Source organism: Mercenaria mercenaria, chromosome 10 (assembly GCF_021730395.1).
Source record: "Mercenaria mercenaria strain notata chromosome 10, MADL_Memer_1, whole genome shotgun sequence".
Taxonomy (NCBI): Eukaryota; Metazoa; Mollusca; class Bivalvia; order Venerida; family Veneridae; genus Mercenaria; species Mercenaria mercenaria.
This window is the reverse complement of record NC_069370.1, coordinates 51,486,137-51,513,592: the sequence shown is the minus strand read 5'-3', so window position 1 is coordinate 51,513,592 and position 27,456 is coordinate 51,486,137. Positions and strand designations below refer to the sequence as shown.

Below are 27,456 nucleotides of genomic sequence, written 5' to 3'. Positions count from 1 at the left end.
TATTCGTAAATTATTGTATTTTTTTTTCAAAATAAGTATCATTGATTTTGGACAATATGAGCATGTTAATTTTACAGAAAAAACCCATGTCATGTTAGTTTATCACGTATCAAAAGATGTCCAATTAACAAGAAAATAGCAATGCATAATTGGCAGGGGCCATCGTTACTTATTAACAGTTTGCAACAGGCGTCAATGTGTCAGATGCATGTCAAAAGATGTCCAATTAACAAGAAAATTGCAATGCATAATTACCTGGGGTCATCGCTACGGATTAACAGTTTGTGTTAGGCGTAAATGTGATATCTTTTTATCTTTTGTTCATTTTTATTGGCGCCTGTTTTATGTAACAAGTTGTAGAATTTTTTTTTCGAAAACAATACCAAACGTGTAGATATCGCGATCTTTTCACAATATTTTGTACGACGTTTCAGACCATCCGCAGAATCGGTTTTCAGCCGCAATCGGCCGTATTCGAATTAAATTTGGAAGTAGTTAATAATAAAATCAAGAAAACGTATGATTGATGCACAAGTTCATGTTGAAGGAGCTTTTAAGTCTGCCTTACTTGCATTTTACACGACGATTTTTACACGCCGATTGAAATTTTTCAAAATGGCGGCGGTAATACAACAGCGCGTCACTTGTTTAAATGGGACGACCTGCTATTTTTAGATAAAATTGCGACGGTCTAAATTATAATCGTTTTGATTTTTTGTATCATTTTGAAGCTAACACACTGAATTAGTTAAATATGTTCATGATTATACTGACAGAATCGTGAAGTAAAACGCTAGGATCGGCGGGTTTCCCTATGTAGGATCGGGTTACCCGAAACAAACATTTTTTTGGCCTTATTTACGATGATCCACGCTTTAAACAAATGCATACGTTGTGTATATGCTAATCAGTTAATAAGAATTTAAAGTTTCCATTAAAACTAACCGAATATTCGAATATATTCGAATATGGCAAACCGAATATTCGAATATTGATTTCAGTATTCGTTCCCATCCCTACTTAATACATATTTTACTTCCGATCCGTTTAGTAGAATGGAGCGCCGTTAAGAAACATTACGAAGGCGCAATTTGTCAAGTAAACAGACTTTTTGCTGAAGATTTCGATGGCAACTTTACATTTGTCGTGACTGGAAGCAGAGCTGAAGGATACGCTATTCCTGTACATATACCAACGACAGTAACTAGAAAGGAGGATCTGTTCCTTGGGGACTTATCAGATGTAGATATATTGCACATTAACAAAATGATTCCAGTTTCAACGAAGAAACTTCAGGACAACCACGGTACAAACTTTAAAGCATATCTGGATTATGACAATGTTCATCCCGGATATGCTCGTATTTGTATACCAGGTATAAAACAAGATGATGATTCGTTTGTTTTTGATGGTGACGTTGGGAAGCAGTATCTTAGTAGTACCAGATACATGAGAAAGCTGGTTTCTAACCTATTTAAATATGACAAAGAAGAAACCACAGAAGTCACGATTCAAGGACCAGCAATAACATTAGATAACCATATTAAGTTAACTGCCGCAAATATGAATACACCAGATGGCACCGTACCTACAGATTTGGTTTGTGCTTTACCCTGTTTACCATGGCCTGAAATTGCGAATTCAATAAAAGACCGAGCAGTTAAGTCAGAGTGGTTGCAGTTTCCTTTTGTTGATTCGATTGTTAATGATGGTTGTCATATTGTTGCGGTTCCATCCAAGAGCAGTAAGAAACCAGAATTAGAGTGGAGAATATCATTTTCAGCGTCTGAGGGCAGACTGGCACGCGAGGTTGTCACCGATAAGTTAAGACAATGTTACGTGTTTTTGAAAATTCTACGCTATCAAAGCATGAAATCAAAATCTATTTTGTCTTCTTACGTATTCAAGTCTGTATTTCTACACTGTTGTGAACAGTTACCTGTTCACTACTGGAAATACTTTCCGGGGAATTGCGTACTATATATGTTGGATGTTCTGCTGGAATGCTTGGAGAAAAAACACGTACCGACATATTTCCTTCCAGAAAACAATCTAATAGACCATCTTACTGACGACGAAATAACAACAGCAATATCGGCTGTGGAGAAACTTCGGCTAGATCCTATAACACCTATTTTAGTCTTCATGGAAGATAAGATGTTTGCCTGTCATTGTATCAAGTTAAAGTTTAGAACAATGGTCAAACCACTTTTAGATGATATAAAAGAATATTGACAACACAAAAATAAGGTAAAATCGATTGAGAAGGGAATTATCACGACATATTACTTAATATGCATTTCACTGCTCAAGGAACAGTCGGATGACAAAGACGGGGAACTGCAGAAACATCAAGAAGCAGTGCATTTCATAGAAGATGATGTGTATACAAATTGGATCCAACCATTGAAAGTCTACGAGTCTTTGATTCATTGTCTGAATTCGTTTGGACTTGCAATTAAAGACATCGAATTGTCAATGAAATTCTTTGAAGCAGTCGTAAGCTTGTCGGCTGAGAATCCTGAACATTTATCATGTCGTGGCAATCTTGCGTGTATTTATCATTCCGTCGCATACGAACATACATTTGGATCAGTGCTAAGAAAGGAGTATTTAGATAAAGCTGGTGAAATGTTCAAACAGGTCTATAACGAAGACAGAAGCAGTTCCATTGATTATGTAACTTTCCTTGTGAAACGAAATCAATTCGAAGAAGCAAGACGAATACTTGAAGATATGACAGATAAAGGAAACATCACTAACACTGATTATATGTATGACTCACGGGAGTGTGAAACGTTAGAAGATCCACTGAAGACTCATGTTCAAAAACACGGACAAATACGTGGCGATACTTTGTCGTTTGCATACTTTTATATAGTCAAATGTCTTCTTGTCATTGAGAAGGACCCAAGGCGTTCTTCTCTGATTACAGCAACATTGAACAAATTTAGCGCGTACTGTCACGATAAGAAAAATGAAAATTTGTTTATTTTACTGAAATATGCCAACGAAATAGCAGCGCAAATCTCCATGGCAAATAATTCAAATGATGTAACTGTTCTACTGAAATCTCTTCTTGAAGGAGTAAAATTGTCTTTAGATTTTTGTTGTTTTTTGTTCCCTGATCTGGGCATGTAAACATTTTGTAAACTAACTGGCCGTTCTTACATATCAATCCATATCTATTATCTCGAAAACAATATTCCAAGAAACTGGCTTTGCGACCAGCATGGATCCAGACCAGCCTGCGCATCTGCGCAGTCTGGTCAGGATCCATGCTATTCGCTGACGGTTTCTCTAGTTGCAATAGGCTTTGAAAGTGAACAGCATGGATCCTGACCAGACTGCGCGGATGCACTATGTTGGTTTTCTCATATATGTTGTTGCCAATCGCATTCAGCAATACACTATGACATTATTCAGCTTTCAAATTATCTGTTACAGAGTTATTGTAGGAAAAGAAAAAACAAAACGTGTATGTTTAATTCCATATATTTCATAACATTTTGTTTAAGTAATTAGAAAGCATTTCAAGGATTAGCAAAGGGAAGTAATAATCATTTGCAAATTATATCACGTCACTATGGTGCACAATACAATTATTTTATCGATATTTTCAGCCTTGACGGTGGTTGTTCCCGTAACACACGTCACATCAGAACGCACAATCGAGTGTTTACATGTACCTCTGGAAAGCGGCGCTAAATATTTGCGGGATTTGACATATATAATTAGGCGATAATGCAGCACAACAGACTCAAAAATGAAACACTAAAGCTGAATGTATGGTTTAGGATTTGTAGCCTCAAACCGGGTTTGCCATCCGTCCATCCGGTCTTCCGACTGTTTATTGTTCTTTTTGATAGTACGTAGAGATATAATCATATTTCATGGACCTGTTTGTGCTTTAAATGCTTTAAATGAACCTTTTTCAAGATGCATGTATACAGAAAAGAAAAATGACACAAAATGTTGCTTAAATAAAATGGACAACCATAAAAAGAATCAGTGATCAAATCAAAACTGCAGAGTAAAAACGTATTGACCATCAAAGATAACATTTAATATTCCCTTAAGAAATAATGGACATTGTCGATTTTTGCAAGCTCATGTAATATATTCTGAGGAGAAAACAAATAACCTCGTATCTCTCTTTGAGTTAACTAACACATAAAAAGAAAGGAGTCTTGTGTCTATACATTTGCCTACCTGATTTATTTGTTCTAAATTCGAAAAACCGCAAAATGAATAATGAAAGTCGATTGACTGTATTTTGCCCTATGACCTATAACAGAAAAAAGGGTTACTGTGGATAATGAACATCTTAACATCCCGATGTATTTTTACAATTTAATTGAGTAAAGTACTAAAATGTTGTTGAATAAAGCCTTTCTAGTTCAAAGAAATTGTCTTTGTGCGTGCTATCTTAAGATGTACTAATGTCCGTGACAGTTATCACATACACGAACTACTTTAATTCATATCCAATTTGATTTTTAATGGCAGGATATCACAGCGTCCAAAACAATTTTTTATGTAGTTTTAAAACAGGTTTATTGCATAAAGGAACTTATTTCATTGCAAAAATTTAGTAAGTTATCTAAAGTAGTCAACAGAGCACCCAAAAGACAGCCATAGAGCCATGCATCGCAAAGTCAACCCGCAACAAAAGAAGCTGTATCGGAAAAATATTGTAGACGGGTTGCTTCAAAAATCCAACAACAAGTACATTATAAATATATGCAAAATACAGCAAATGAGGGTTGGGTGGTAAGGGGTAGATGAAATGATCGGATGCTGGGGGAAGGTGGAGCAATAATATTAAACAGGGAAAGCACATTCCTTAAACGTAGCATTCCTGCAACGTCGCAGACACGCACGCACAAAAGACAAACACACACACACACACACACACACACACACACACACACACACACAGATACAACTAACATACACAGATAAACAAACGGACAAGCAAGAAAAACATCACTGCCGGGCACCGTCAAAGACAAACATACATAGATAATATACGTACACACATAAGCAGGGAAAACAACAGTCGGGCACCGCCTAAAGACGGCCGTTGGACAAAATTATGGTTGGCACAATAACTTACTCATGGTAAAAGGAGAGAGGAAGCAATTGCAAGTAAGCGTAAATGTAAGGAAAAGTTATGGGATATGGCGATGAGGGTAAAAGGGGTACTGAGGAGAAAGGCAAGTTAAAAATAAGGGCATCGCCTAGGAACGGTCAGTAACCTATAGAGGAAACTGGGGATTTAAACGCGTTTAGGGCATGCCAACCTCACACTTTTCAATTTTCAGCAAGTTAGAGAAGACAGTGTAAATAAAATCAATCCCCGCTGAGAAAGGCTCTAATAACTTTCATCAATCGAATGAATTCATTTCGTAGCAAATGTAACAAATGCCCCCGTTATAGGACATTTATCTCTTGGTTTGTTGTTTACGTCATTGACGTTAAAATGATTGAGAAAAATATACCCATATCCTCTTTATATACATATTTCTTTAAGCGACTAACCCACACATCGTAGTGTGAGAATTTATAAAATCAAACGTTTACCTATATTGACCTTTACGAGGCATATTTAATGTTCTAGCAATGTATTTTGTTCATCGAGTACTGTCCAAAATCGTTGTTATCCTAATAAATCAAAAATAAAAACATTCGTCTACCATTTCTGATAAGGGTTCCGTCTGCCGAGCCTGATAACATTGATATCAAAAATTCTATATTTTTGCTACTAATTAACAAAAACGGATGTCTGAGGCATAAATCAAGAATAAGTAAATTGTCAAGTGTATTGTAAATCTTTCCAAGAATTGATCTAATGGCATGTAAACATTATGATGTCATGATGAACGTTCCACAGTGACGTCATTAAGTGATATTGTCTGTGTGATAAATGTGGAGACAAGCATATTTAAGGAAATGAGTTTAAATTACAGTATTTGATTTTTTGAAGTCATGCAGCATCAAAACTGCATCTGTAGTAAAATTCGATGTGGCAGGAAGCTGGTGTAAAAATGGGAGGTAAATAAAATATCAGGCAAATGATATCAGGCACTTTGCAGTTTGTGTAGTAGTTGCATGATAAATTACTTTATAATTTAACTTATATCGCTTGTGCAAATAGCTGCGTGGACAAATCGTTTACTTGGCAATGCTGGTTGCTCGAGTTCTGCATCTGACCTTTTTTAATTTTTCAAATTTCATCGACAACGCCGTGAAACCATCTATTGATTTCCATCGTATATCTTCATTTTAAACGAGAGTGCTACTTATTGTATTTGTTTGTATTTAAATCAAAAACGACATAATACAGTTCGATTACTAGGTCATGCGTGTGTACACGTTTTCAACCCAAATTTCTCTACTTACAAAATGACCTTTCTACTTTTTGATTATGTTTTGTCTTAGCTTGAGTTCACGTTTTTCTTATACAAGACACGCTAAAATATGGAACCCTGAGTTAAGGTTAAAAAATGGAATCTTTAATGTTTAAAAACATGATGTTTACTAAAACGAACTGTACTGTGCGATACCTATAGATACTTATCCGCTCTATTATTAGAAGCAAAATAAACGTATGCTGCCCACGTGATGCAAGTGTCATAAAATACTGTCGCGTCTCATTCTATATTTGTATCAATGTTTACAAAATAAAGCCAATGTTTACAAAATAAAGCGTTGTAAAGGTTTATAAAAATGCGTGAGAAAAACTGCGAAAACTCGAATGTTCCCTTAATCTGGAAACTAGAAACTAATCAACCATTTAGTTTCATATATATATGAAATAGTGGCGTCATTTTGATTTTCGGTTATACATCTTTTAAAAAATTACAATTCTCAATGTGTGGGTTAGTCGCTTTAAATACATGTCTTGAAATCTGGAAGGGTTTTGCTCTTGTTGCATTTGCTTTCTATGATATTATGGTTCTCTACAAGCTCTATTAAAACTTCTTTGTCATAGGGGGAAATAACACGCCCTTTTGCCTGAGGATTTTCAATCTGGTAATGCTATACCGTGTATACACATACACCTACTATACATGAAAATGCTTCAAAAAACATGATTCGCCGATCATCCATTACTCGACTAACTTGAAATTTTCATGCGCGTCCCATTTGACACCCGAATATTCTCGAGATTATAGGTAGATAACTCAACCCGCCGCTCAACGTTGATCCGCGAGTTATCGGGCGACCTGTCCTGCAACCGGCCATTAAAGGCACTCGCTACAGTTTTTCCGGACGAGACGATATTTGCCCCAACACCGTGCCAATTTGGTTTCGAAGTAGCTCACTGCAGAGCTGGTGCGGTCTTCTGCGCATGCCCGGAAGTGATTATCTAATGTCGCGTACGGCAAAAATTCGCAAATTATTGTATGTTCGCATGCATTTAATGTACAAAATGTATAATATACTGACTAAAGTTTAGGGTAAGTATCACCATGGTGACAAAATATATACATTTAAAGTACTTTTAGTTCAAATTGCTTCAGTCCGACATATACTGGAGTCTGTTATTTATACCAGCGCTCCAACTCTGCATTGAGTCACAGCTGTTTCTAATCCCGTACCGTACATTCGTAAACTATAGGTTTTGTTAAAAAAAATGGGCGGAAACTTTCATCGTTCTATGCCATCAAAATGCTTCAGAAACACCTTAAAATCCGCTTATTAAGAAATCTGCCGTTTGATAATTCTATATATATATATTTCTAGGTCATTTGCTCAAACACTGAAAGAGTATTTCGTACCAACCTGCGTTGTATAAATGCCCGCCACACCCCACCTCGTTGTAATTTGATTTAAGCGAAATCTAATATGGTGTCCTATCAATTTACTTTTTGTTTTAGATTAGGTAGACATAACCAAAGGTATGTGCAGAGTTTGATTAAATTCTATTATGTGAAACTCGATAAAATAGCAGAAGAAGAAAAATGCAAAAAAATAGCCCTTGGGTCTGCTGAACAAGTATTCCTTTCTTTTGATTTTCCTGAGCATGTTTCAAATAGATATATTGTTTACCGTTAAAAAATGCTTAGATAATCAAATTTATGCTGATTATTGTACTTTACTGAAATATATTTTAGGATTACAGAAATTTTGAAAAATGTTTAAAATAGCACCATATCTAGGGGCAAATGAAATTGAAACAAAGCTGGTGACCTAGTATTTTTATTTCATTTTTCAACACATCATAACATGATCTTTTAATACAAAACATTTCATCAAAATCTATTATTGAGAAAAAAATTACGAAACTGTAGCAAGCGTCCTTAATATGCTTTATAAACTGAACTTAGAAACATGCAAAACACAATCTATTTATAATGCATGACCTGATATGATACTGTTAAAACATGATAAGAGTCAGTGACTCAGTTGTAAAGGCCAATAGCAAGTCATAAAAAAAGATAATGTTTACGACTCTTAACTTGTCATGCAATACAAAACAGTTTGATAAAAGGAAGAGGTAAGTTACTTCTTTAATAGTTTTCACTTAATTTCGGTTCCATTGTGTGTTCAGCTACTTAACATATTTAAGTGAAAATAGCTACGGTGTATAACAAATACATGTTTACGTCATTGTTTAACAGTATTTTAAAACAGCGTAATATAAACATAATAATTTGAAACGATCAGGTTTTGTTCACTCGAAGAAGTATTAAAATCATTAACATATTTAGAACATTTTTATTCAATCATCTTGAGACGAAGTCATCCGTATAATACAATTTTCTTTTTGTATTATTTTATCCGAAATATTAATCAAGCAATACATTCAAGTTACACTCAACGTTTGTTTTAGGTAAAGGCCGATCCATAGACTAAAGACCAATCGTAGAAAGAAATATGTTTGTCAGATTGCCGGACAGAATAGCATTAATTGTTGTGGCGTTAGCTATTCTTAATGTGGTAGCAGTCGTGTCGGGACAGCTTTGCCAGAAAACTTTAACAGCCAGAGGATTGGTATGCCAAGACACGCCGCCTTTCATTAATGGATATGGTAGATGCATTAGAAGTTCAACCGCCGACTACAAGAAACGATGCGGATTCGTTGGTTCAAGCTGTCGATGCAGATCAACTCAAATTCTAAGTAAAGCTCAATCGACCTCAACATTCATTGGCGTAGTAAATGGTGGATCTGACGGAAATAATACGAGCGCCAATTCATTTAGAAAGCACCATGAATGAAATTCGTGAAATACAGTTTTAATTTGTTTTGTGACACCAACATCTTTCTATTCGTGTTATAATTCAATGTAGTTCTTATTACTGTTGACAATTGTCGCTGTTACTGACCTGCTGGAACTAAACAAAATGTGGTCATCTTCAGAAGAAAGACAATCCTCATAGGAAAGCAGGAAGCTCTATATTTGAAGTAAACAACTCACTTGAGTATGTTCATGAGCGGTCACGAAAAATGCAGTGCCTCTCTCACCGCCAGTAACTACCATAAGCAAAATATTGTTAAATAAACTCATTGAACAGGACTTTCAGATCCAGAAGGATAACCTGTTAAAAAAAACTTTGAGGTGCCTTCTGACTCGCCGAGTGAATGCTCGCCAACTATTATTAATAAGGATGCTTAATGTTGAAAACCGAATGACCGATGAAATAAGTCTACTGTCATTTTCTACATTTTAAACTGCTTTACTTAAAATGTACTTTGATTTAATTTGTACGGTGCCCCTAAAGTGACATGTTACACACATTTTTTCCAATTAGGTAATGTGAGACTTTTTTTTATTTCGTTTAAACGAAATGATTTCGTTTAAACGAAATAAGTTATTTCGTTTAAACGAAATGATTTCGTTTAAACGAAATAATCATTTCGTTTAAACGAAATGATTTCGTTTAAACGAAATAACTTATTTCGTTTAAACGAAATAACTTATTTCGTTTAAACGAAATGATTTCGTTTAAACGAAATAAGTTATTTCGTTTAACGAAATGATTATTTCGTTTAAACGAAATGATTTCGTTTAAACGAAATAAAAAAAGTCTCACATTACCTAATTGGAAAAAAAGTGTGTAACATGTCACTTTAGGGGCACCGTAAATTTGCGATAGAGCAACGATTTTAAAAAATAAAGTATCAAAAATCCACTCATTTTAAAAGTATTTTTTTCACTTAATTGGATGCAACTGAAATATATTGTATATATAGGAAAATCCTTATCAGATATAACCTAGCTATTAGAAAATTTTCTACTGACAGGAATGAGATAATTCCATAAAATTACATATTCGTGACAACATCAGCAGCCTCACTAGTCAAACAATTTTTAAAGAACGAGGATCTATGTTTTAGCGGACACGCAGTGAGTGACTTATATTTTCATAGTGTAATTTCATTTGTAAAATTAGTTTTCTGTTTCATGCGAAGTAAACACTAATCTTTGGGAAAGTGAGGTTAGTTAAGTGTTACATTTCATTACAGTGTAGGTAGAGCGTTGGTCTACGGATCGCGGGGTCGTGAGTTCGATCCTCGGGCAGGGCGTATGTTCTCCGTGACGATTTGATAAACGACATTGTGTCTGAAATCATTTGTCCTCCACCTCTGATTCATGTGGAGAAGTTGGCAGTTACTTGCGGAGAACAGGTTAGGTTAACTGCCCGCCGTTACATGACTGAAATACTGTTGAAAGTCGGCGTTAAACTCAACACAAACAATAACAACAAAAAAATCAATTAAACGCAGTCTACTACATTTACTTTTCCTTATTAAAGATGATATAACCATCCCCCTAGAATAGCAGTTCTTATGTGTTTTATGGCTGGATGAGTATTTCATATTTATCATTTCTAATGAATTAAATGTCAACAATTTGGCATTGTTTCGTTTAATACTTTCAAAATGAGCTTTTATAGATCTGAATGGTAGTTTGCTTTAAAATTTGCAAATATAAAAATGTATGAAAAGTTTTCTTTTTCGTATTCAAGCTATAAATGTAGCACGGTGTATAACACATTAAATCGCAGTTACAAAAGCATTAAAACGCACCTTTTCTGCAAAAGTTGTGATATTTCTTGGGTCTACATTATGCAATTACGCAAATATTTCTTATCCTCCATTGCAGTTTCATGAATATTTTCAGGAACAAAGTAAGAGAGAAAGAAGGACAACGGAAGGAATGGCAATGCTTACAAGAATAATATACAGAACGGCATTAAGACTTATAATGTTTGTTATTGTTGCTGATATAATGAAAGTATCCGGTCAGCTGTGCAAAAAAAGTAGTGACCTCTAAAGGATATGTTTGTGGAGACACAGGCCCTTTCCTTAATGGCATTGGTCGGTGTTCTAGAAATTCTCGGATGCATTTAGTAAAAGGATGCGGCTTTGTCGGTTCAAGCTGCCGATGCAGATCAAGTCTGATCCTAAATGTACGCAAAACCGATGTCATCAAATATCAGATTGAATAAAATGCTCATGCACAAAGATATGTCAGATGTACACTATTTAAAAGAAAGAAATAAACGAAATAAGATACAATGACAAAATTTTCTGATACAATGTGTCAGTAATCAATTACGATTACAAGAACAGGCGTTTGAACATCATTCCACTTTTGTTAGTGTGGTGTGTATGTTCATTTGGTGAAACAAAATTACTCTTTCGTTCTTAAATTATCCAGCTTTCCTTATAACATTTTTCCCTGATATTGCGTTCTCTTATTGTTTTGATTAAAGTAGTGGCGATTATTATTGGTTATGATAAAGAAAAATACGTTTAATGAGGCTTGAAGTCAGCTAACTGAAATTTAAGAACAACAATATATGACTGAAAACTCTGTAAGATCTTACAAAGAATGATCTCAGAAGGAATTATCTTAAACGAAGGAAACTTCGATATTACCGCATCAATACCGTGTAGACGAGGTCCGAAAAAAAGAAAATTACATTTTATCCCGTTAAACGGATATGTACAAAGCGGATATTATGACAAAGTTGAAAATATACAAATAAAATGTGTACAGGTAAAGAAAAGGAAAAGGAAAACAGTGGGATTTGGAATGGTCAGTGAAAATACATACTTTTAAAATTGAAACCTATTATTATCAATAGAACTGCTCTCCTAATTACCACTGTTAGTTCTTTTTTATTAGCTCGCAAGGTGAACCCCTGACACAAACGTTTGTAATAAAATGCACCGCAATCAGCAAATGCATACTCTTGTATTTTTATACTTAAGATAACCAAAATGATCTATTTTCTAGTAAACTCGATGATATTATGGAAGATATAAAATTACTAGAGTAGAGATCGCTTGTGATGAACGTGAACACAAAAACAAATACTGATTTTTGTGTATGATATTTAGGTAACATCCCGTTAATTCTATATATGACAACCTACTTAAATAAAGCAATTGTCCCTCAAGATTGTGAGTTTTGAGTCTCACTTGAGACGTTATATTCTTCATGTGAGGAAGCCATCCAGTTGGCTTACCGAAGGCCAGTGGTAATAACCAAGTGCACACTCGTGATGAAATAATGCACGGAGGGGCACCTTGTGTCTTCCTCCACCATCAAAGCTGAGAAGTCGCCATATGACCTATACTTGTGTCGGTGCAACGTTAAATCCAACCAAACAAATAACTGATAGCAAGTGATTATGAATATGTCATAGTGTGTACTTTGAAGTCTCTGATTGGCAGAAGGTGACTATGTATATCTTTGATACAATATCGCTGATTTGTAGCAAGTGATTACTCATGTTTGATGCATGTGAAAACCTTATTGTTAGCTAGTGATTTAGCTACTGTTGAATACACAGGTAGCTCGTCCGCCTAGCTCAGTAGGGAGAGAGCAGATTTACGGATCGTGGGTCGTGAGTTTGATTTCCGGGCGGGGAATATGTTTTCTGTGACGACTTATTTAAAGAGATATTGTGTCTGAAATCATTCGTCTTCCACTTCTAATTCACGTGGGGAAGTTGGCAATTACTTGCTAAGAACAGGTTTGTATTGGTACAGAATCCAGGAAACTGCTCGCCTTCAGATAACTGAAAATTCTAAAGACTTGCCTTATCAGCGGTGCAGTAGAGACCGATACTTTTCACTTCATTAATACATCGGAAATCTTTTGTTATAGAACAGTCTACAACTTGTCAGCTGAATAAGATCCAAAATATATTATCTAACTTATCATTCATGCTCAGTCTGAATTCTAAATAATAGTTTTGTCATTATAATAATGCATGGTGTGAATACTAAATATGCTTTATAAATTGAAATTAGAAACATGGAATACATAATCTGACTATAGTGCATGACCTCATATGATACTGTTAAAACATGATAAGAGTCAGTGACTCTGTAGAAAAGGCCAATAACAAGTCATAGATAAAGATAATGTTTACGACTCTCAACTTGTCATGCAATACAAAACAGTTCGATGAAAGGGAGAGGTAAGTGCTTCTTACTTTTTTACAAAATAGTTTTTATTTACTGAACCTTCGTAACATTAGCATTATAATTTGAAACATTCGGGTTTCGTTTGCTCGAAACGAAAAAGTGATAGAATCCTAAGAACTTTTTGTTCAATCATTCTTGATAGGAGTTATCTATATAATATAATTTTCTTTTTGTATTATTTTATCCGAAATGTTAATCAAGCAATACAATTTACACTCAGTGTTTGTTTTAGGTAAAGAGAGATCCATAAACTAAAGACCAATCGTAGAAAGGAATATGTTTGTCAGATTGCCAGACAGAATAACATTGATTGTTGTGGCGTTAACTTTTCTTAACGTTGTTGATACCGTGTCGGGACAGCTTTGCAAGAAAACTTTAACAAGCAGAGGAATAGTATGTCAAGACACGCCGCCTTTCATTAATGGATATGGTAGATGCATTAGAGGTTCAACCGCGGAATACAAGAAACGATGCGGATTCGTTGGTTCAAGCTGTCGATGCAGATCGACTCAAATTCTAAACAAGGCTGAAAGGAACTTAACATTCATTGGTGTAGTAAATGGTTGGTTCGGACGGTAATATTACGAACGTTAATCTATTTAGATAGCACAATTAATGAAATTCTTGAAATACGTTCATGTTTTGGTGTTGATTATAAGTTTATCGCAAATAAAATATTCATATTCATTTTTAATGTGTTTAGTGACACCAAATTATTTCTATTCGTCTTATAATTCAATGTTGTTCTTACTACTGTTGCCAAGTGTCACTGTTACTGTCCTGTTGGATTTAAACAAAATGTGGTCATCTTCAGACAAAAGACAATTCTCATAGGAAAGCAGATCGTTAGGAAGATCTATATTTGAGACATACAACGCAAATGAGTATGTTCATAAGCGGTTATCAAAATGCAATGCCTCTCTCGCCGCCAGTAACCAGCATAAACAAAAACATTTTTATATAAACTCATTGACAGGACTTCCATATGCAGAAGGACAACCAGTCCAAAAATGCATTTTGAGATGTCCCCTGACTTACCGGATATTTTATGCTTAACAATGTTTACCAATATCACCGAAATTCGGAATGTATGAACTTCAAGATGCTTCATGTTGAAAAACGAATGACTGATGAAATATGTTTACTCTCATTTTCTACATTTCGAACTGTCTGACACTGCTTTACTAAATAATATGCGACAGCTGATCAACAATTATGACACATAAAGTATCTAAAATGGATTAAAAGATTTTAGATATTGTTTCTTAAAGATTTTAGAATTTTTTACGTAGTTGGAGCCATCTAATATATAGGGAAATTCTTGTCAGATCTAATCTAGCTATTAAAAAATAGTTGACAGAAATGAGATAACTCCATAAAATCACTTATTTGTGATAACATCCGCAGCATCGGTGGTAACACGCAGTGAGTGACTAACATTTTGTAGTGTATTTTGTGTTTCATTCTAAATAAACACACAAAAATTCTTGGGATACTGAGGTCAGTTTAGCGTTACATTTCATAATTGACTAAATTAAACGCAGTGCAGTGTGCTATATGTGCTTTTCCGTATATAAAATGATGTAATTATCCCTCACAATATAGCAGTTCTTATGTGTCTTATGGCTGGAGGACTATTTCATAGTTATTCATTTCCTAAGAACTAGATAAAACCGTCAATAGCTTTGTTTTGTTTAAAGTTTTCAAAGGATCTTTTATAGGTTTGAATGGCAGTTTGCTTTAAAATTTGCAAATACATGTATACATGTATGAAAAGTTTTACTGCAACCTCCATTCTTTGATCACATTACAAATCGCTTACCTCCGATTTATTTGCATGATTCAAATACTTTAATTATTCTGCGAAATTGTCTAAATGAAGCACAGTGTATAACTCAATAAACTGCTTTTACAAAAGCATCTGCAAGTACATCTTCTGCAAAACTGAAATATTTCTTGGGTCCACTTTATGCAAAATGCAAATATTTCGTATCCTCCAATGCAGTATAATGCCTATTTTCAGGAATAAGCTAAGAGAGAAAGAAGAAAAACTGAAGGAATGACAATGCTTATGAAACTACGGTACATAACGGCATTAGTACTTATAACTTTTGTTATTGATACTGGTACTATGAAAGTATCTGGTCAGCTGTGTTCAAAAGTAGTGACCTCTAAAGGATATGTTTGTGGAGACACAGGTCCTTTCCTCAATGGACTTGGTCGGTGTTCTAGAAATTCTCGGATACATTTAGTAAAAGGATGCGGCTTTGTCGGTTCGAGCTGCCGATGCAGATTACGTCTGATCCTAAATGTACGCAACACCAAAGTAATAAAATATCAAATAGAATAAAATGTTCATACACGAAGAAATTTCAGATATGCACTGTTCAAAAGAAAGTAAAAAATGATACAAGATACAATGACATTATGTTTAACTTTGTTTAATATTGTGTCAGTAATCAAACAAGATTTCAAAGACAGGCGTTTAAACATCATTCCACTTTAACTAGTGTGTTGTGTATGTTCATTTAGTCAAACAAAACTTCTCTTTGTTCTAGCTTTCATTATAACCATTGTTTTGTTTTCTGTTGTTGCGTTTTCATATTGTTTAGATTAAAAAAGTGGCAATTATGTTTTCGTTATGAAACAGACAAGTATGTTTAATATAGAAAAGAATGGAAGTTTGAAATCAGCTTACTGAAATTTTAGAACTACATACGCCTGAAAACACTGTAAGCAAGAATTATCTCATGACCAATTATCTTAAACGAAGACAAAAAAATGAAACTACCGTGCAGCCGAGGTTAGAGAATTTTTTTCTCGTTAACACGGATGTGTATAAAACGGATATTACAAGGGAAAAAAACATAGAAAAAAAATTCCAGGAAAAGGTAAAGAGATGGAAAAGGAAAACAATGGCGTTTGAAAAAGGCAGTGAAAATACATAATTTTTATACAGAAACCTAATATTATCAATAGAATTGCACTTCTAATTACCACTGTTAGCATTTATTTTATTAGATCCGCCAGGTGAACTCCTTACGCAAGCATCTGTAATAAAATGCACCGCAGTCACCAAATGCACACATGGTATATGTATACTTAAGATAACCTGATGAACTATTTTCGAGTGAACTGGATGACATTATGGACGATATAAAATGACCAAAGTAGAGACCGTTTCTGGTAAACATTAACAAAAGCCTATAAAATTCATATTCTGTGCTACTACTTTGGGCTTTTTTTTATTTATTGACACCTTTACTTTTCTTATTAATTTAGCTGACATTCAGTATATTCTATATAGGACATACATACTACTGACTGACAGCTCTTGCCCCCGACCATTGTAGGTTTAATCCTCACTTCAGACGCTGAATTTTTCACGTGAGGATGCCATCCAACAGGCTTTTGGAAGGTCACTCAGGTGCCCAAACATGATGAAATAATGCACGGAGAGGCACCTGGTATCTTCCTTGTGTGGCTGCGACGTTAAGTCCAATCTAAAAAAAAATGACTGAGAGCAAGTGATAATGATTATGCCATATTTTTTACTTTAAAACTTGTGATTGGTAGCCGCTGACTATGTATATCTTTGATGCAATATCATTGCTTACTCATGTTTGATGCCTGTGAAAACTTTTATTAGCTAACACAGCCCGCCCGCTTAGCTCAATAGGGAGAGAGTAGGTTTACGGATCGTGGGGTCGTGAATTCGATTTCCGGGCGAGGAATATGGTTTCTCTGACTATTTGATTAAAGATATATTTGTCTGAAATATTTTGTCTTCCATCTCTATTCGTATGGAGTTGCTAAGAACAGGTTTGTTCTGGTACAGAATCCAGGATCATGGGTAAGGTTAACTGCTCGCCTTTAAATAACTAAAAACACCAAGTATTTGTCTTAACAACCGTAAGATAATACATGTATTTGATATAGACGCTTATTTGTTTTAAATGTTAAGTGATAAGGAGTGTGGGATGTTAGAAATATCATGTAAACTAATATACTTTCAAACAAATTATAAAGTAATCTTTAATTACAACACTCGAATAGCCGGGAAGAACAGAATGTAACTGTTTGTATTATTTATATAGTGAATCGTTGTCATACTATGCAATACGTTCTACTGTTTGATTCTCTAAATCACTACATTCCTAAGTGTAGCCTCTAACTATTTTTTCTGGATCTAGGGATTTTTCAATATTTAAAACTGATACTATATTGTTTGTGATAAATACATAAACTTCTCACTCATGTCGCCTTTGAAAACAGTCATTGGTAGAACTCAGTAAGTAATAGAATGTTTCATATTGCATTGCATAAAACATCAAGAGAAATAACGATATATAGTATTCGGCTTTTATTCAAATTAAAACTTATTCTGTTACAACTTCGCATTTCTCCGTACATAATAATCTCCGCTATTCCTCCGGATACTCCTGCACACAGTCTTCATTTCATTTTAAAACTTTCTTTCATTAACAAACCAATCAACGTAACTAGTTTGTACCAGTTCGAAGTAGTTAACTACAACTAATTAACAACTATCCCATATGGATACCAGTTCTGAGTAGTTAACTACAACTAATTAACAACTATCCCATATGGATAAGGTGCTGTAGACTGATAATTCGGACACAATAACCTTTGTCAAATCGTCATAAAACAATCGCCTAGATCGAAAATAGATCTAAATATACTAGTTCATTAGCAGTAGAATAATAACTGAACTTAAATTCCAGGTAAGTCTCGTTTAATTTATTACTTCTACAGCACTCAAGAGTTCAAAGACTCTATGGCATTTTCATGAATATTTTCAAACTACTGACATTAACGAAGGAAATGATAAATACTGGTACGAAATGTACTATTCTTAATTATTCCAGATTATGTTTAATAACTGTTGTGATAAATTATTAGTAAATGAAGTGGGAACATTTCATCAACTGTTAAACGCACAACCTATATAGCAAATCAACTCTTCAGTAAACGCACAAGTATAGGAAAATCCTGTAAGTGGTGCAAACCGTATTTGTCTCAGTATGAGGAAAATCAAGTGTTATTTACAAACTTAAATAATTTGTTGAATAATTTATTACAATTTATTTTTTATTTATTTTAGAATTGTTAAATTTTACAGATGTGTGAAATCAGCAATGCATATTCAAATTCACCATACATTTTGTATGGAAAGAAAAATGGTTCTTTTTTGCACAATCAACATTGGCGTATTGATATCAAGTATGATCCTATCCGCGAGATCGTCAGTCTGACGTCAATTACAAAAAAGAATAAACATGGGCAAAATGCCGTCATTCCCAAATTCCTTCAAGAATTGACGCCAAAATTTAAAAAAAAAAGAAGAGAAAGTTATAGCTAAAACTTTTTGTCAGACTAGAAAGATCAAAATTAGACCAACACAACTTTATGATTTTTCACTTGATTTAACGATGTTTTAGATAATAAGCAGGAACTGTATTGTTACTGAGAGACGAATTGCAAGTGAACGTGGTCGGGTCATTTTGGCTGTTCTATTTAGAATTTAAAAGATAGATATCATGACATTTTGTTTAAAATTGTGGTACTCGTAGAAAGCAAACAATTTATTTTTGTAGCAAGCTACTGTAAAATGTAAATATAATTACTAAATGCTATTTTGTGTGCGTTTATACGGGTATAAACCACATTGGAACTTCTTGTAAGTCATCCAAAAATCGCCGGTGCGGTTTATGGACTTGCAATAAGTCCAAACGAGGTTCATACCCATATAAATGCACACCAAAACACTAAGTTCTTAATTATATTGAGCATAATTATGTAATATGCTGACGAGAATATTCACAGCAATACTATTTTCTTTGCATTGGTATTTCAAAAAGAATAATATCATCAGAAGATCTGCTGTCGTCAACAGTTGGCCAATTTACAATGACGAGGTCAAAAGTTTGGTTCATTTTAAGTGAAAATCGGTCTGAATGTTTTTTCAAACATAAACTCGGTCAAGTTAGATACTAAATTATCTTGAGTGAAAAAATAGGTCACTAGGTCAACTGCTAGAAAAACATTGTTAAAACATTTTAGGAAACTTCTAGGTCAAAGCATAGAAAAATACTCCTGAATGTTACATTTTACTTGATCTACACAAGACCTGGTCAGGAAAAGGACAAACATAAGCTCATTAGCTTTCTGTCAAAGTCCCTTAAGACAGTTGCTGTATATTATTCATGTAATGACTTACAAATAAAATATGTTTAAAGCAAGACCTAATCAGACTAAACAATGCATGATAATGATTGCGAAACTTTATCATCTGGGGTCGAAAACTAGGTTCCTAGGGACAATAATAGAAAATAAAAACAAACAAACATACAAACGCCACAGAGGCAACATTTTCTACCTGATTTACATGAGTTCTGGTACATTTATTTTCGTTAGTGGGTTACTGGGGTAAAAACTCAGCTGGTAACTTGGTCAGATTAAATTTAACCTTGTTAACTCTCAAGATGCTGTAATTTGTACACGGACTACATATAGCTATGTCACAATGTCCCTATATCACGCTATATCAAGTTAATGGGTTATCTGTGATAAATATAGATCAACAGGCAAAATCAGAAATGACAACTGTTTAAATCTCTGGAGGACAGATTTACTACTCTATAGGAAAACCGGTCAGAATGATAAGACATAGAAACTAGTTTTCAATCCCGGATTTACCAGTTCCAAACTTAGCCTGCATTAAACAAAACGCATACTTCTAGTTTGATTAGTATCCAATAAAATCAGGTAAACAATCAGGGGCCGTATTCATAAAGCATCTTAAGTATAAGTTTTGACTTAAGTTTAAGATTTTACTTAAGTTTTGGTGATTTTAGCTTAAGTCTAAGTAAGAACTTAAGTCCTAGTCATAAAACAGCTTAAACTTAAGATACGTAAGAAATGACTTAAGTCAATAAATAAAATAGCGTGGAGAGTACGATTAAAGTGTTGTTTTCAGATAAAAGCACTTTAAACATAATTATGCATGTTGTATCTGTCTGAAATTAATGGGTTTTTTTAATGTTTTTCGTCCACAATAAAAAACAAGAATTACTTATTAAGTTGTTTTATGAATAACAAATATACTTAAGTAAAACAAACTTCTTACCTAAGTAATACTTAAGTAAAAAATCAAAATCGGCGCAAAATAAGAAAGTTATGAGCATTAAAAGTGTGGCCATTTTGTTTTTATGGCAACAAAAATCAAAATGACGGATTTATTAAATTTCTAGGTACATATTTGTACATGCATTTACTTAAGTCAGTAAAATAATATTTTTTTCCAGCTATAATGAAGGAAATAACAATGTTTTACATCTTACACTCAAGAAACATAAAATTAATCTGTTTAAACGGTCTTTTGCTAAATAAAAGATTCTGCAGTGTGTAAATAATGTAATAAACACACTAAAATAGCTGTCTCTATGATCAGTCATTTTCTTAAATATCAAATTGACATATCTTTTTCCATATTGACGCGATCAACGTTATGAAAGGCTTGATGATTGCTATATACGGCATTCCATGCCCTTTAGATATGATTTGACTTAGTGGCATAGTATTTGACCTCAGATGATCCTATTACAAATAATGCATATTATTCGTCAAAGCACACAATTTGCCCGGATTCCATGTAAAAGGGGAAAGAAATATATCCCTTTGAGTTTAAATAATGTTTACTTATATTTTGTGGCCAAATGACCCAGTTTATGACCCTAGATGAACTATTTTTAAAATTCACCTAGATGTGGAAACAAGATTTCATAAAGAATGGAGTGAAAAGGCTTATCTATCATTAGCCCTGGCTTTTTAGACCCCGGATGAAGAAGTTTCTAGCTTTATATGAACAAGGTAGAAAGGTAGAAAACCACGATAGACTATCGTGTGTTAAAAATAGCTTTTTTTATATCATTACCATATCGACCTACTCTTTAAGTACATATTGGCATAACTTAGACTAGATTTCATGAAATGAAATATCTTTACAAGTTGTCATGTGTGTTAATATGTGTTGATTGACGCAGTGGTCTAGATTTCTAAATGGATGACCAACTTCGATTTACTTGTCTAAGATTTGATAAAAATACATTCTGACCATGTGCCAAAGGCTTTCTGTTATTTACAATGCAGCCTAGAGGTCTCATTTGTGTCCCCAACTGATCAAGTATCGATGTCTTTTAGTGAGTTCTTTTAAAGAAAACATTCTGATTAAGTGCCATTAAAACACATGGCGGTCATGTGTGAGCTAAAACAATGAAATAACTGAAAACGTGACCTAATGTTTAAGTGTCCGAAATTGTATCTAAAAAAACAAAGAAGATTCCTCATTGTTGCCGCTAATCCACTGTCAGTTTTTACATAGGTTTTCGCGTGTACATCGAATGTGTGTATATCTAATAGTTAATTCAGTCTATACATGAGAGGTTATGAAATGTTCTCAAGACTAGAACATTTCAGTTAGAAAATAAGCTAGCGGATAGTAGATAAATATCATCATGCCCGCGTTGGTCAATTAGTGCAGTAGTTCTTATAAAGGTTTAATTTTAAATTTCAGCAACGCTGAATAAATAGTCACCGATAATAGTAACAGAAAATGACTTGATATCTACTTGTCACGTTTAGATCATAAAAACACAATGAACTCAAAGTGTCAAGATAAGAGCTTCATAAACTGTCTTTCGAACATTTATTTGTCAGATAAAAGCCGATCTTATAACTTTTGTCTGTCTTCCTATACAACTTAAACATTAAAAAAATTCGAAAGTTTAATTTGACAGGATTCTGCAGACTAACTGTAAGTTTAATTGATTGTACCTAATATCTTTAGCACTCTGCATAATCGATGAATAAGCGTAACATCTTCATTTTTAAACAAAATGCTCGATCCATATTATAGACTTTGTTGAATTTTGTTTTTCTGTGTTGTTGCTGTTCATTCAGCTTTTAACTCGTTCAGTTTCCTATAAAGTTTCTTTTTATTCACGTGGTTGGTTTGAAAGACCAGGTTTGATAATTATATTTCGGTTTAAAATCAGTAACAGTAAGTATTGAGCTGTTGATCAGAGTGTACCACAGTAACGGTGACTGTAGCTAGGATGTTTGTTATTACTGACAGTTTTCCCCTCTCGGTGACCCTAGAGATTTGAATATTTGACCACACCTTCTAAACAGGGATATAGATGTATTATTGAGTGATTGAGATTTTTTTATTGGCGACTTCGGTATAATTGAAATTGATTTAGGCTCAGTATGCAATTGTTATGTACTATGAAAATTACTTATGTATACTTAAGTAGATGGTTAACCATTTTGCTGTGTATTTTGTTACCAAATATTTGCTTTACAATGAAATGATTAAAGTATACATCATAACTTGCATCCTTGAGTCCTACACAATAAGAATTCATATCATGTGAAAACGAAGTAACAGCAACAATTCCTTTTGTATTATATACATGTATCAGACTTATCTCTGAATTTCATAGATGTGCGTGTCATATATTTTCTATGATAGACATTTTACCAGAAAATTTACAGTAAGCCAAAGAAAACTATAGATCAAACAGCATATGAAAAAAACCTTGTATTTTCACAAGCAATACGCTGTCAATTTGAAACTCCTAACAGATAGTAAACAGCAGAAAGACAACGACATTTTAACAGAAACATGTTTGATTACTCGAAAGGATATTTTCCGGAAAAATGCGGAGATAATTAGTTATTCTGCCATTTTGAGAAAAATGGGAAGCATATTTTAAGTACTTACGCTTATCAGACTTAACTGTAGTAATAATTTACAATAACTGCTTAGAAATGCTTCCAGTTGCGTAATCTCTTCACCTTCATCAAACGTTGTTATTTTGTTGGATATGTCATGTTAGCTTACACAAAGAAGTTGAAATTGGTACACACTGACATGATTTACAGTATCAACACTTGTGCATATTTAAACAATCTAAACAGATATATGCAACATTAATCATATGAAATTATTATTTATAACTACACAGCTAATACGTAAGTAATCGTGTGCGTTATTAGATTCCGGTCATACTTTTAAAATCATTTGTATATTTTTCAGGTCAAGTAATCAAATTCTGACGACAATTTTTGCACCTGAACATAAAATGACATCGCATTTTTTTACATTCACCCTTCTTCTCGGGATACATTACATAGTGTCTGGTCAGCTTTGTCGAAAGGTGGTCATAAACGGACGCATTGTCTGTAGAGATACCTCTCCATTTGACAATGGACTTGGTCAATGTGCTAGGAGTTCAACATCGGATGTCTATAACAGATGTGGGTTCGTCGGTAAAGGCTGCCGCTGTAGATCAGCTAATGTGCTACACTTCGCGCAATCAAATATGTCGTTACCCAATGATTTATTCGGTCGTTAAAGATAATTCAGCTAGCTTTTGTACCTGATCTCTTTCGTTCTTAACACTTTAAATTGATGTTGTTTCCACAGTAATGTTTTCCCGACTTGGTATTGATAGTTATCAAGGGAAGCTGTATTGCAATTGTAAATTTGTAGTTAATTACACAGATACAATATATGTCAATATATGTTTAAAATGCTGTATTGAACTGTGTTTTGTTGATTATTTTTTACTGAGTGGGAATAAATTACAGGAGTAAACATTTTGTTGGATCCTTCAATGTTTAATATATTGCAGAATAGGCAGTGGCTATTATATGATATTTATAGCCGGTATATGAAACGGGCAAAATATCTTAACCTGCTTTATTCTTTCGATGTTTCCGTGTCCGGCAAGTGGGTTGATGCCGAGGCGTTCTATTCCTATATTTCCTGTAATGTATGCGTGCTTCATCATGGTTTTGGCCAAAAAATATCAATGATACTTTAATTTGCATACGAAGGTGTCAAATTAAACATTGGTTATCCTAAATTTTTGTTCAACTGAAGCAGTGCCGCTGTCAAATGAAATGAAGTAAATTTTGGTGGAATCTGATTTATTATGATTAACTTATCAAAAAAGAAAAACTTCTTTTAATTATAAAAATAAAACATGATTGTATGGGATTGAACGATCACTCCGATTCTTTTTAATGCGACAAAAGAGTCAATCTACAAGACTGAAAAAAAAAACTACTTGCAATAAAAAACTCGGATCGCCACCTGCAGGCACAAAAGCTATGGTCATCTTACTCATTAGCTCTGTTTCTGCGCTAGATACATACAAATATATCAACAGTATCAATCAGACGCAATAAGTGATTCCTGAATACTCACCAAAAAGACTGACAGTCAGTTTGAAAATGACTTTGACAGGTCATATGAAGTTTGCCTTTCTACTGAAACGTCGGTGGTAACAAATTTGGTCTTAGGCGATAAGGACCTACCAATTCTAAATGCTGTCTTAAAATTTTAGATGTAAAATAATAAAGCACTTTATAAGTTTTATTTATTGTAATTTGATAATATTCCCAATATATGGAGGGATGAGATTTCTGAGAAACTAACGGGTATCCAGCATTGAATACGCGTCAGAACATGGTAATGTTTGAAATTTCAAGCACATAGCGTATTCATTAGCTTGATATTCTATATGCGGCGTAAAATGCTTTAAAGAATCTATTGTACCAAATAGTTTTAGGCATTCTTTTCTGTTAGAAGTTTGGTTAAGAATAAGTCATATGCAAAGATGCGAGGTTACACTATTTCATTAACTTGAAGCTTATTTACTGTCCAGATATGCATGAATCAAAATTTCACATCGTGTTGACTGGCCATGCACGCTCTAGTGTTGACTAAGTGATATAATGACATGATTATGAAAAACGTCTAGTATGTTCATTACACCGCATAAACAATATGTCAAACTTATATGACAAAACTCATGAATTATCTAATAAACAATGTGAGATGTTACGATATACTGGAGTATCATTTTGGCAGGATCGTGAGTATCATTCCTGCGTTCTTTAAGGTCGATAGAAACTATATGCCTGATACTCACATATAATATCAAAGTTACTACAGGTCACGTTGAAGAGCTTATGTCAAAGAATTGATATTATGTTAGACAATTGCAAAGATAACTAAAGGATTGATGATTTTGTATTGATTGTACAGGTTTTTCTTGAATTATGCATTTGAAAATACTGTGAGTACGGTGGTGGTTACTTTCCTGAAATTCTTAAATATACTGTCGCTGATTGACTAGATCAATTTTTGTATGATGGATTTTCTGTGCGAAATTTCAGCTTCAGAGAGGCTTAAATGCTTTGCTTTGAAACCTAACCAGAAATCGCGCCGGAAAACTGTCACACTGTAATTTTAAATGAAATGCCACCATTTTGTTTCTGTTGATCTGACATACAATAAACCGTGTAACATAATCTGAAGACGAGTTATAAGTATTCTGTACACACAAATTCTGATGACAATTTTTGCACCTGAACATAAAATGACATCGCATTTTCTTACATTCACCCTTCTTCTTGGGATACATTGCATAGTGTCTGGTCAACTTTGTCGAAAGGCGTTCATAAACGGACGCATTGTCTGTAGAGATACCCTCCATTTGACAATGGACTTGGTCATGTGCTGGGAGTTCAACATAGGATGTCTACAACAGATGTGGCTGCGTCGCTTCAAGCTGTCGCTGTAGATTAGCTAATGTCCTACATTTCGATCGCTCAAAATTCGTCATTACCCCCGTGCATTTGTATCTGATCTCTTTTGCTCTTAACACTTAAAATTATATTGTTTATATTGCATAATATATATGAATATTAATTATATTGATAAATATCAAGTGAAGTTGTATTGCAATGTTACATCTGTAGTTTAAATACTGTATTTAATGGTGTTATGTTGATGAATTTGTGAGAAGACTAAATTACATGAGAAAGCTTTTTGTTGAATCCTTCGATAGCTAATATATTGCGAAGCAGATATATAGGCTGAAACCGGTAACCCATTCCGCATACAGCATAACTGGCAATATTGTCAATCGTACACCACATTCGGTACTTAGGTATCTTTTTATACTATTATGTACAACAGTTCACTCCAAAAGGAAATTTTGATTCAGAATTTAGCTTTAAAGTATCCAACGTGGCCTCACCTATAAGGTATCGATTTCTAGCGAGTTGAATATTAAAATAATTTCTGCGTTAAATTAAAATAAATAGATTCCGACGTGATACATTTGTAGTTAAAATCGCATTAATCTTGTATAGTGAACTACGTAAATACTTTATTCTGTAGTAATTCTATTGCTTTACCGTAACAACATCTTTCATTAACTGTCACTAAACAAACGAACGTTAGAAAAATAAGAGTAATTGCTAGAATTCATAAAACATCTTGTAGCTTCACAAATATTACTTCGGCTATTACATATCATTTTTCTGTCAGTATAACAGCGCATTTCCTGTCCATGATATAGAAATAGCGAACGTATAATTCCTAAAGCTCCTTATGACAGTTTTATATTATTATATGCCAGGTCACTGAGGTAAATGCTAACTTAACTTTCCAACATCGTTGACATCATGATTATATGTCATATCGCAAAATATGGAGATGAAGAAAACTTTAAACATACAACACCAAATGCAAACATCCTTGTACTGAGATATATTGCATTGAATCTTATCCTCAAACTCCTAGATGCATATGAATAGAATAACTCATCAGAAGTAGCAACACCATTGGACTACTAAAGAACAAATGGATAATTGGATGATTACAATACTCTCTATGAGTCATTGACATTGAGCGCTGTGTTAAAGTAAACGACAATAATCTCATTTTGTCTATTTTGTATTTTTTTTATTTAACGTCGCACCGACACATGTTAGGTCATATGGAGACTTTAAAGGCTTTAATGGTGGAGGAAGACCCCAGGTGCCCCTCCGTAAGTTATTTCATCACGAGCGGGCACCTGGGTAGAACCACCGACCTTCCGTAAGCCAGCTGGATG

The 27,456-nt window shown here is 34.0% G+C and overlaps 1 protein-coding gene and 2 long non-coding RNA genes across 3 annotated transcripts; all 3 read left to right on the top strand.

The window, feature by feature from the left end:
• Positions 1-1,002: 1,002 nt before the first annotated feature.
• On the top strand, positions 1,003-3,104 carry LOC123561585 (nucleotidyltransferase MB21D2-like). Its single transcript, XM_053553075.1, has one exon. The coding sequence runs from the start codon at positions 1,267-1,269 to the stop codon at positions 2,233-2,235; it is 969 nt and encodes a 322-aa protein (XP_053409050.1). The 5' UTR covers positions 1,003-1,266; the 3' UTR covers positions 2,236-3,104.
• A 6,963-nt stretch (positions 3,105-10,067) lies between these two features.
• On the top strand, positions 10,068-14,871 carry LOC123561587 (uncharacterized). The gene is made up of 3 exons (XR_008372778.1): positions 10,068-10,358; positions 11,136-13,449; positions 13,689-14,871. It is a non-coding gene; the product is annotated as an uncharacterized LOC123561587 (long non-coding RNA).
• Positions 14,872-22,160: 7,289 nt separating this feature from the next.
• Positions 22,161-24,145, top strand: LOC128546331 (uncharacterized). The gene is made up of 2 exons (XR_008365948.1): positions 22,161-22,292; positions 23,580-24,145. It is a non-coding gene; the product is annotated as an uncharacterized LOC128546331 (long non-coding RNA).
• The last annotated feature ends 3,311 nt before the right edge of the window (positions 24,146-27,456 follow it).

What these genes read in the sequence shown, in the direction of transcription:
- LOC123561585 (XM_053553075.1), top strand. Translation starts at nt 1,267, where the DNA reads ATGATTCCAGTTTCAACGAAGAAACTTCAGGACAACCACGGTACAAAC.